The 12,511-nt window shown below is 41.4% G+C and overlaps 1 protein-coding gene across 1 annotated transcript in view; it reads left to right on the top strand.

Moving 5' to 3' along the window:
• ttc27 (tetratricopeptide repeat domain 27) overlaps window positions 1–12,511 on the top strand; it is an 82,106-nt gene that overhangs the window by 50,828 nt on the left and 18,767 nt on the right. The window contains exons 12-15 of the mRNA XM_085369606.1: window positions 2,929–3,051; window positions 9,155–9,382; window positions 10,329–10,427; window positions 11,530–11,582. Coding sequence (XP_085225732.1) covers window positions 2,929–3,051; window positions 9,155–9,382; window positions 10,329–10,427; window positions 11,530–11,582 — 503 coding nt within the window. The remainder of the gene's footprint in view (window positions 1–2,928; window positions 3,052–9,154; window positions 9,383–10,328; window positions 10,428–11,529; window positions 11,583–12,511) is intronic.

The following is a 12,511-nucleotide window of genomic DNA, read 5'->3' as shown; positions in this document are numbered from 1 at the left end:
AGGTTAGCCAACTAACGGAGTTGCAGAAAGGTGTGACAAAGAAGGTGCATAAGAAATACAGCAAGCTGTCCATACCTGAGGCCTTGGAAACTGCCAAGCAAAGACTCACAGCCTTGGCCAGCCGCTTGAGGAGGTACACCAGAGAGATAGAAGGCAGGAGAATAAACCAGCTGTTCTCCACAGAACCAGCAAAGGTGTACTCTCAGTGGCAAGGGAACAATAATAAGAGAACAGCACCACCAAGGCTGGAGACAGAGCAATACTGGAAGAGCATATGGGAGAAGGACGCAACCCATAACGGCAATGCTCAGTGGCTAGTGGATCTGAGGGCAGACCACAGCGACCTCCCTGAACAGGGTCCAGTAACCATCACAGTGGCAGATATCCAAGAAAGGGTCTCCAGTATGAAGAGTTGGACAGCACCAGGGCCCGACATGGTTCACGCCTACTGGCTAAAGAAGCTGACTGCACTCCACGAGCGTCTGGCAGCACAAATGAACCAGCTGCTAGTTAACGAGAGACACCCGGAATGGCTAACCGAAGGTCGGACGGTCCTGATCCCCAAGGACCCCAAGAAGGGACCGGTCCCCTCCAACTACCGACCAATAACCTGCCTCAGTACTACATGGAAGCTCCTGTCAGGCATCATATCGGCTAAGATGAACAGGCACATGGGTCAATACATGAGCGGGACACAGAAAGGAATTGGCAAGAATACCAGAGGCGCAAAACACCAGCTACTGGTAGACAGAACAATCAGCCGAGACTGCAAGACCAGACTGACCAACCTGTGCACTGCCTGGATTGATTACAAGAAGGCCTATGACTCAATGCCCCACAGCTGGATACTGGAATGCCTAGAATTGTACAAGATCAATGGGACCCTAAGAGCCTTCATCAGGAACTCAATGGGGATGTGGCGTACAACACTAGAGGCCAACTCCAAGCCCATAGCACAAGTCACCATCAAGTGCGGGATCTACCAAGGAGATGCTCTGTCCCCACTGCTGTTCTGCATAGGCCTGAACCCCCTCAGTGAGATCATTAACAAGACTGGCTACGGATACCGACTACGGAACGGAGCAGTTGTCAGCCACCTCCTGTACATGGATGACATCAAGCTGTATGCCAAGAGTGAACGAGACATCGATTCACTGATCCACACTACCAGGCTATACAGCAATGACATTGGAATGTCGTTCGGACTGGAGAAGTGTAGTCGGATGGTAACAAAGAGAGGGAAGGTAGTCAGAACTGAGGGGATTGAACTACCAGAAGGCAACATTGCAGACATAGAGGACAGTTACAAGTACCTGGGGATCCCGCAGGCAAATGGGAACCATGAAGAGGCCGCTAGAAAGGCTGCAACCACCAAGTACCTGCAGAGGGTCAGGCAAGTCCTGAGGAGTCAGCTGAATGGTAAGAACAAGATCCGGGCCATCAACACGTACGCCCTGCCCGTGATCAGGTACCCTGCTGGGGTAATAGGCTGGCCAAAGGAGGAGATAGAAGCCACTGACATAAAGACAAGAAAGCTCCTTACCATGCATGGAGGGTTTCACCCCAAGTCCAGCACCCTGAGGCTGTACGCTAAGCGGAAGGAAGGGGGCCGGGGACTGGTGAGTGTCAGCACCACAGTCCAGGATGAGACAACGAACATCCAAGAATACATTGGGAAGATGGCCCCAACTGACCGAGTGCTCAGTGAATACCTCAGGCAGCAGAAACCCAAGAAAGAGGAGGGAGACGAGGAACCATCATGGAAGGACAGGCCCCTGCACGGTATGTACCACCGGCAGATAGAGGAGGTGGCTGATATCCAGAAATCCTACCAGTGGCTGGACAAAGCTGGACTGAAAGACAGCACAGAGGCACTAATCATGGCAGCACAAGAACAAGCTCTGAGCACAAGATCCATAGAGGCTGGGGTCTATCACACCAGGCAAGACCCCAGGTGCAGGCTGTGTAAAGATGCCCCAGAGACAATCCAGCACATAACAGCAGGGTGCAAGATGCTAGCAGGCAAGGCATACATGGAACGCCATAACCAAGTGGCCGGCATAGTGTACAGGAACATCTGTGCCGAGTATAACCTGGAAGTCCCGAGGTCAAAATGGGAGATGCCCCCAAGGGTGGTGGAGAATGACCGAGCTAAGATCCTGTGGGACTTCCAGATACAGACGGACAAAATGGTGGTGGCTAACCAACCGGACATAGTGGTGGTAGACAAACAGAAGAAGACGGCCGTAGTGATCGATGTAGCGGTTCCGAATGACAGCAATATCAGGAAGAAGGAACACGAGAAGCTGGAGAAATACCAAGGGCTCAGAGAAGAGCTCGAGAGGATGTGGAGGGTGAAGGTAACGGTGGTCCCCGTGGTAATCGGAGCACTAGGTGCGGTGACTCCCAAGATAGGCGAGTGGCTCCAGCAGATCCCGGGAACAACATCGGAGATCTCTGTCCAGAAGAGCGCAGTCCTGGGAACAGCTAAGATACTGCGCAGGACCCTCAAGCTCCCAGGCCTCTGGTAGAGGACCCGAGCTTGAAGGATAAACCGCCCGCAGGGGCGTGCTGGGTGTTTTTATATATATATATACACATACATACATATATATACACACATACATACATACACATACAACAAATGGATGGACATAAATTATTGGTATAGAATATTTTGTTCCATATCAGTCAGTCAGAGCAAGTTTTATCTGATTTCGTCATCAGATGCATTTATATGCCTTCATGGTTATAGAAGTTGTTAAAGATCTGCAAACAGTATTTTGCATGAATGTTAGCTTTCTAGCATGCTAATATAAAATGTGCCTCTTCTGTCACTCTATTAGCGTTGTCATAGTGAGCACCTTAGCATGCCAGCAGCCTCAACATGGTTCAGACGTCTTCGCTTTATTCTCTCCCTGTGTACAGAAACAGCTGGCCAGCCTTCTGATGGATCTCGGCTGCATCAGTTCAGCTGTACTCATTTATGAAAGGCTGGAGCTCTGGGAAGATGCAATTATCTGCTACGAGAGACTCGGCCAACACGGAAAGGTACACGCTGATCTTAACATTCCTGAACTTAACTGAATATTAAACCACTAATCTATGTAAATGAAGTCGTTTTAATGTTCATACAATTTTTCTTATTCCCTAAATCCTTCACTTAATCTAGACAACATTTCTAAGTTGTATTATTAGAAGAGGTTTTTCCAGCAGCTTGCTGTTTGAATAATCAAAATCATCTAAAAGCAATAGTGCTTAGTTTAACATTTTTTAACTATATTTTGAGTTGATATGAATTTGTTTTAATACTTCATGGTTTCTTTATTCACATAAATAGTGTAACACTTACTGTATGTAGGCAAGAGTAATGTAAAATCAAATTAAATGTTTCATTTTCTCTTAAACAGACCCTAGTTACTTTGGTAGAAATCATAAATGACACATATTTTTTAATCACAACCCCCACAGTCACTATCTGTTCTTTTCCTTCTATCTGGGGTTTTGTTGGATTAAATCATCTTTATTGAATTCTAGATTCTCTTATCTCGTGTAATAGAGAAACCTTTTCACATCTAGGAAAAACATTAAAGGTTTCCATGATATTTGAAGAATTTCCTGGCTATGGGATAGCTACAATATTTCTTATCTTATCAGGAAAAAAAGAGTCAGAAAAAGATTTTAATCCTATAATAAGACTGGAAAACTTTTGTCTATTCCAAGCTGTGGTTAACTCTCTGCAGATCTCTGTTCACAGCAGCACAGATGGTGTGATTTACATGTCAATTGTAGATTTCAAACTAAATGATTTGATGCTCATTTGGCAGATCGGTATTTTAAACTGGTTGTCAAGGCCAAATTAGAGGTTGTCAGTAATTAGTGATGAAGCGATCGGGGGGAAAAAGTCAAAAATCAGGATAACTGCACTTCCACTCATCTTTCCCTTGGTCATTATTCAAAATTGCAATGACTTTTTATTCATAGTTTCAACGCAGAAGACATATCCTTAATTACTTTACTTCAGCATATAAGAGTAACAGAAATATTGATATCTTACAGTGAAAAGGGTATTAATGGATTCTGATTAATCTGAAGAACTGGATTTTGTGTATCTTCTTGGTCTTAATTTTGTTTTACTGATAACTTTGTCATAATCCTTCGGGAATGTAAACAGGAAGTATAATGTTGACTTTCACTACAACATGAGCCTCATTTGTTAGCTTGTTTACCTTTTGTTAGAACTCCCTTGGATTAGCCATCAGGATTACAGACTTCCAAGACTGGAGCATGTGATTTTTAATCCCTTGCCAAAAAATGTTCTTCTCATAGCATGATGCTAGGATTACGGTTCACTTCACTTCAATACCATTTTATTTAAATAGCACCAAATCACAACAGCAGTTGCCTCAAGTTGCTTTACATTGTAAGGTAAAAAAATTGTAAAGTATTTAATTTATCTGAACTTGTACTGCAGCTGCAAATGCTGACCGTGACTAACTTTGTATTGTTTTTAAACTAAAGGGGTAATGTCCCCTGTAGGCTCTGGATCTGTCAGAGATCTCCACTTACACATAGCCACAAACCACAAAGGGAGTCGCAGAGGAAAAGCTCTGATGCCTGAACATCACCATGTGGCTCCTAACCAAGTCCTATTACTTCATGTTCTTTTAAGGAGGGCGCATTCTCCACCCTCCAGCTGAACAAAGAGATTGTTATATTCATAAAAGCATTATCAGTCTGGGAGTATAACCAATTCATAGGCCAGCACTCACCAAGGACATTCTTACCTGCCTGTCAAGAGTACAACACAATTCTTGCTGTGATTGTGCTGCGAGAAGTGATCTCGGCGTTTAGATTTAGGTTTGAGTTTAATTCCAAAGACATCCAGTGAGGACCGTGTTTAGAAATAATTCAGTCATTCACTCAGTCATAACATTACTAAGTTTTGATCACTATTGCATCAGATAGTTTTAACTCCGATGATTTTAGTCAGCCATGCAGAAGTGTGGACAGAGACCCAGTACAACTACAGAGACGGTTAAAAGCAGATGTCAGCACGTATGCTGTCTGCAGCTGTGTGTACACTACTAATATTCCTCTTATCTCTTATATGCATGCACAGAGAAGCATTAGTGCAAAACTAGCAACATATTTATGTATGCATTATATATGCATACATGTATAATGTATATATGACACTAATAAGCAAAGCCAAAACAAACATGGCACTGATTTAGTGCTGGTAAACACATTTGCAGCAGAAACACCAGATGACAAATGTTTTCTTTTCAGTTTAATATGATGGATGGACTACTTAACAGACCTAGCAGACACAGGCCCCATGACTGCTTGGGTAACGTTTCTTGTTGGAAAGTCAATGACATTACTGCAAAAAGATGCAAAATGACGGAAAAATTCAAAACAATCACAAACAGATGCAAAATGAGCACACAGGGATACAAAATGGCAACAAATACAAAAAAGTAATTACAGGGAGACACAAAACAATAAACAAAGAGCTAAAAACAAACAGTTAACACAGATGCAAAATGACAACAACAGGAACAATCACCACAGTGAAATGCAAAAAGATCAGAGAGAAACAGAATGAAACACAAAAAGATGCAAAATCACAGCAAAAAGTGGAAGAACTGGGGGAAATTGAGAGGCCAAATGCTGTTTTCTCCATACTGATTTAGACTGTTCATAAGGCAAAAACCTAGAAAGATGAAATTAAATTCCTACTGGGTCTAGGTAACGGATCAAACACTAGATTGCGCCAATTATGTGTTTAACATACCCAGTACTCAAATCCAACTCGGTTATGAAATGCAGATGTGCATAAATGATGTGTGTGGATGTTGAGCACTGACCTGAACATTTAACCTGTCTGTTTGTGAAGAGCTCTCAGCAGGACTCTAACAGCCTGTCAGCTCTTTGTTTGTCAGTTACAGTGTCTATTGTGTCTGATTTGATTAGTCAGGTTGCTTTTTGCTAATAAAAAGTGCAGTGCCCTTCTCTAGTCTTAAACCATGTGCTGTGGTAATTCCAGCCAATAGTCTGTGTTATGTACTCACTGAGATCCAAAATAACAAGGCCGATCCACTTGTCTGGAGTGGTTGGGATTCTGTCCAGCACTGCTTCTCCGTTATCCCCTACACTCCCTTTTTGCTCTGTCATAATGACATTGTTTCATGACGTAATGTAATGTCGGACATAAATAATGAAAGAGACTGCTGTGTTCAGCATGGCTCACAGCTCGTCTCTGTTTAACTAAATGTTTGCATTGCATTTGCCCAGCTGCAGTAGAAGTTGCAGGCTGAACACTTGGATGTTTAGTGGTTACGTTACATCTTCATTGCTGTTAAAATGTCACTTTGTTTTGTTCTTTGTTTTTTTTTTCTTACTAGCAAGCATGTGGAAACCATCCCATTAGTTTCTAAACTCCACATTTTTCCTAAATATTAACAGATAAAACAGTATTTCAGCCACTGGCATGTTGTTTTTTCTGAGCCTAAAATGACCATATTTGGAAAAGAGGGTGAAGTGCTATGCTCTTAACTAATGACTGTATTCTGCAGTCTGCAGGGAGATACCTGCTAATTATGCCAACTAATAAACAAGTAGAAATCCAGTCATCAGAAATGAAGCACAGATGTCAAGAATTGACAATTTATTTATGAGATATTTCCATTAAATTACTTTAAAAACACCAACAGCAAAAACGGGTTCAAAAGATCTATATTAAAAACTGAGACTTCAGTCTGGATGTCTTGGTACTGATGTTTCACAAGTTGGACTTCTCTCCTCCATAGATCCCAGTAGGTCCCAGTCTTTTTAACAACATTTGTTTTCATAGAAAAGCAGTTAGCACAGGAATAGCAATTACCCTTGGTATACTGCATTTCACAGTGTCTTCTTGCTCAGCCACCATCCTTCAAGTCCACGTGATTGATCTGCACTTCTGGGGGTACTTTTCAGAATAAATTTGTTCAACCTTAAAACTAAAATGACCTGAAGTTATCCTCATAATGTTTTATGCACTGTTGAATTTTCTCAGAAAACAGTATGACTACAGTCATTATCAGCCTCACGCATTAATATGTAATATGCAAATACTAAATTAATCTGAGACGCACCCGCTCGAGTCTGGGAGCGACATTTAACTTCAGACAGATCAGATGAATTTGTTTTCCATGTTTGAGTTATAGTTTAGATTAAAATTCAAAGTAATGGTCTTAATAGGTGTGTGTGTCTGTGTTACCGTATTATCTTTAATTAGGGAATGTTGCATGGGGTACAACCTGCTCAGCGTTGTGTAGTTTAGATAAGTATGATGGGGTTTCTCGTTCCTAATCGGGCTGGGCTGTTGGCCCAGCATCAGCCCCATGACAGCAAAGGAATGCAGTGAACCTAAGGCTCTGTCAAACCTCAGAGGCCCTCGGCTCGCTAGCAGTGGTTAGATTGGCACTCTTCACAACCTAAATCAAGACAGAGGGATTTGGAAAGAGAAAACAATCTCATTATTCCACCCTCACAAGTGCGTGAGCTGCAATCCAAAACATGTAGTGGCAAGACAAAGTGCACCGAGTGCAAATGTCCACAGGTAATTTGACAGCTACTATACTTGTAACATAATCCCTATGTTAATTTTGTTTTTCTGTCAGACTTCATTCCTAGATCTCAGCCTGTGTTTTGATACTTTTGTTTTGGTTTGGGGTTTTTTTTTTGCTTCTCGTAGTGTTAAACTATGTCCTGCCTATGAGTAGATGGGTAGGATAAGGTATTCATATCTCCTGAGGAGAGGTGAAGAGGAGATCTTTTAATAGAGCTCTTACAAGTCATTAAAAAGTCTTAGAAAATGTGAAATGACAATTTTTCAAAAGGTCCTCAGAATATCTGAAATTTGCCATCAATTGATGGTAGGTGTTAAATTTGCAGCGTAAAGAAATATAATCAATCTGATTATCATTAAGTTTTACTAAGTGTTGCAGTTTTATGTCACTTGGTTATTATTCTTCCCCTGCACTTAACTAGGCAGGTAGATAACAATCGTCACACGAATAAAAACCACACCGTTGTTCTTTTGTGGTCGTTTATGTCCAGTTGGATACATAGCATGGATTTTGATGAAAGAATAAATTGTAAAACTGTAAATAAGACACAAAATATCATGTGTGATCTGATATGCGTAAACATTCTTTTACAATTAGAAAATGCTGTGACCTTTAAGCATCATAGGCTATACTTCCTTACCATATAAATTGAAGCACAACGAAATAAGCTAATGGCTAATTAGCGTCTAGGCTAATGTCTGATACAGCACATCTTTAGGTGAACTCACTTGTACAAACTATTACAAGCAACTCACGGCAGCTAGTGCCAAACACACAATAGTAAAATACAACATTACTGCCAACTAACAGACTGTGTTGGCTTAAAAGGTAGCAAAGGCAGGCAGGAAGTAGCAAGAGGTGCTATTCCGGTAGGATGTCAACTAAAATGGACAGTGTAAAAATGCCCCTAAAACAAATAAAGACACTATGAACCTATTTAACACCACATGATATCTAGGGCGACTCTTGGGGATCATTCACATGTATTTGAGACATGCTTATGTACTACATGTAAAACACTCACAAGCCTAGTCTGAGCTGGTGAGATGTGTGTCAGCTGCCTCTGACCTATCCTCATATAAAATGCCAAATATTTGTTTTGCTTTTTGGTGCTCCAAGAAATCACGACAAGGGTTTTATAAGGTAGAACATATTTTGCTGTTACATGCATGATTAATATGATATATCACAAAAGTTCATCTTTGTTTTAGGCTGGCCATCCTGACATTAAATTAAGCTATTAATGGTTGACCTGATTAGTTAACTTATGTAAGCAAGTACCTATATTGAAAAGAAAAATGCACTGTTTCTAAGATTGTATTAAATTGTAGATGAAGTTGGAGGCATTCAAAAAGGTCGACGCTGAGGTATATTCCGTATGTCCTAACATCTAACACAGGTAGATATTAGTGTTCATGTTGCTATGTTTGGAAATGAAATCAGTTAAATTCCACCTAAAATCCAACAAACATGGGAGCTGAATGCAGTTTCACATGTCTCATCTGAACTCACCTTTGTTCTTCTCTGTTTGTGCTCAGGCCGAGGAGATTGTGTGCAGGGAGCTGGAGAAGAAGGAGACACCTAGTCTGTACTGTCTACTAGGAGACATCTTGAGGGAGCATCAGTATTACGACCGTGCATGGGAGCTGTCAGGTCAACGCAGCGCCAGAGCTATGCGCTCCAAAGCCCTGCTACACCTCCGCCACAAGGAGTTCCAGCAGTGCGTCAACTGCTTTGAGCAGTCGCTCAAAATCAACAGCATGCAGGTACAAGCAAATCATCATTCTCTCACATTTGTCTATAAAGTTTAATAATAATTTACTCTTTTAAACTTTTTTCATGTTCAGCAGTGCACAAGAATGAATTATTTTCTCAACTGTACTAAAAGTTGAGTGTGCCAGTGATCACTATTACATGTGTAAGAATGGGTCAGACCTACAGGTGGTTAAAATGCTGGGCCCGTTCTGTAGTCTCTACACTGGTCCCTGTTCACCTTTCAGTGTTTTCCACAGATTTAGTTTGGCTGAGGTGTAAATTCAGTGAGTCTAGAATCCTGCAGATGAATTTCAACTCCACCATCCTGGACTGTGGTTGGTGACTGTATTCCTGTTAAGGAGGCTGTTAGAGTGCAATGCAACTGGTGACATAACAGAAGTTTTGTACTAGTTGCAGTCCAACTCAGTAAAGTATGTCTAACTGCTAGCACAAGATCTTCTTTGTGAAAGCACCTGAAGGATGTCAAAGAACACTACAACCTAGTGATCCAGCTGGTGGAGAAACACTGTCTGAAACCTTTGAGCAGTGGAACTGGATAATAGACATGTACAAGGTCACCATTATACAGCCATGCGTTACCTAGTTAGAGCAAGCATGGCACGAGCCACAGGCACAGCAACCAGATTTAGTCATGAATTTAATTTGTTCAAAATGTAGTTACATGTTCAGATTTTTAGACATCAGGTACAAGATACAAGACAATTAAACCCATCAGTGTAAGTGGGATCACTGATATTTAATTAAAACACCTCTATGCATAAGTACATATTAACAGAGCAGCTGGGATAGATTCTCAGCCTGGTCAGGATTTTAATCTTTCTTTGCTTTGTTAACACACACTTTCATTTCAGGGAAATATCTGTGCCTTAATTTAACACTTCAATACAAACCTTTTTGTGTGTGTGTGTGTGTGTGTGTGTGTGTGTGTGTGTACAGCTCGGTGTGTGGTTTTCTCTTGGTTGTGCCTACTTTGCCCTGGAGGGCTATGAGGGAGCTGCTAAGGCTTTCCAGAGGTGTGTGGGACTGGAGCCAGACGTGAGTACCTACACACACAGTTTTTCTTTTTAGGGACACTCTTTGACATAATGTCTTTTCTCCAAGTCCATCCTTAGTTTTAAAGGCCAAGTAATGTGGGTTTGCTTGAGGCTGCTAGTGCATGGAGATTTCTTTAACACAAATAAATCATGCAGTTTATTTCAGTAATGTCCAAAGCATCAACTACAGCTTTATGCTGCATCTTTCACTTTTGGGAACTGGACAAAGTCACAGGGAGGCAAATCTGGCAGGTGGTTCATAGAGTTGTGTTGGTGTGGGCGACACCACAGGTTGGCATGTACCACTGTACAGTGGACATTGCCACTGTAACAGCACCTATTTGTTTTGAGCTCCACATTTTGAAACCTCAGCAGCCTTAGTGTTTTGTCCTAATGCTGGTAAGCTTGCAGGACTGACAGACTAATAAAATACTCAAATTTCACTTCTTGGATGGTTGTACCAAGCAGAGGGCCATATTAAATTACATATTACATAACATTATTTTAGTGACAGACATGGAGATGTCAAGTACAGTGAGTAGAACAAGTAGATGTGAAGCTAGTAGACAACAATCAACTACTGTTGCATGTGTATAGATGTCAAAGGAACTACATGGCTCACTTTACGCCTTGCGTAATGGAAAAAGGGCACCCTGCAGACAACTGTTACGAAGGGGAGATTTTCTGTAGACCACTGGAAAAAATGTTTTAAACAGGCTGTAAACATGCTTTTTAATGAAGTGAAGTTTGTGGGAGTCTCTAGACAGCCTGAAGTGCTAACTGAGCTAACGCAGTTTGTGGCAGTTGTGATTATTTTTCAGTCTCGGAGGTTGTTTCTGCTTGGTCCTCCCAAAGTGAACGTTTCAATAAATTTATGTTCATAGCACACAGTTAGTGCACAGCAAATATATAGACGCTAGCCGTCTCTCATTTCAACTCATTTGGTGAGGGTTTAATAGTCACTCCAGCTTTTCTTTATGTGCATAAACCTGAAAATTGTGTCTTGTAGGATTTTTTTGTTATTCTTTACTTCCTTTTCCCCACTGTCTTCTTTCCCTCACTGACCTGTGTCTCGCCCAACCCCCTACCCCACCTTCACCCAGAATGCAGAAGCATGGAACAACCTTTCTACAGCTTACATTCGCCTCCAAATGAAGTGAGTATGAGTGTAGTGCATATTGGAAACTTGTTGGTGTAAGAACGTGTGTGCCAGGTAATAGAATGGGTTGACTTTTGTCCAATAGGATTTCTGCCGTAAGCAGCAAAGTGTTTGAAACCATCCACACCCAGCAGACTGGAAAACGCTCCAGTAGTCTTTCAAAATAACTTGGGCAGGATAAATGTGCCCAAAGGTGATGATGACAGAAAGGTCAGAGGTCAACTGCATCTAAGTTTGTCCATATCTCTCTAAATTGCTATTGCTGGTATTTAGTTTCTAAAACAGAATGACATACACCTCCATGTAGTGGATTTTACCTCCCACCTTAGTTATCTCTTCAGATTTCTAAACTACAGTCTCTGGGAGCATTCCTAAGGTTCTTCCTTATGCTTCTTATTTTACACTAGTCTTCTTTCAATATGACGCTGGATGTCCACCTTATTGAAACTACAATGTGCAGACTGACTACAAAACGTGCTCAACGTACTCTACTGGTCAAAAGTTTTAGAACACACCCCATTTTTCCATTTTTTTTATTGAAAATTATGCAGTTTGATGCCTCATTCCACTCTGAAAAGAAAGCACAATACAAATAATCAATTGGAATTATCAAAGAAATCATGGAATCAAAATGTATCTTAAACTTCTCAAAGTAGCCACCTTTGGCAGATATAACAGCTGAACACACCCGGGCATTCTTTCTACAATAGAAATCAAATATTGTTCAGAAAGTTCTTCTCATATCCGTTTCCAGTTTCTATAAATGTGTGACACTTGTAGGTTGCTTTGCTATCACTCTTCTGTCCAGTTCATCCCAAACCAGCTCGATGGGGTTTGAGTCTGGAGACTGTGCTGGCCACTCCATGTTTTCAAGCTTACCATCTTGTTCTTCTGAGGTAGTTCTGGCACAGCTTGGATGTACGTTT

Source organism: Diplotaxodon limnothrissa, linkage group LG13, assembly GCF_057381915.1.
Source record: "Diplotaxodon limnothrissa isolate DT_005_m linkage group LG13, D_limnothrissa_male_GT1.1, whole genome shotgun sequence".
Classification (NCBI taxonomy): domain Eukaryota; kingdom Metazoa; phylum Chordata; class Actinopteri; order Cichliformes; family Cichlidae; genus Diplotaxodon; species Diplotaxodon limnothrissa.
The sequence above is the reverse complement of the archived record's forward strand: the minus strand, read 5'-3'. Positions and strand labels throughout refer to the sequence as shown.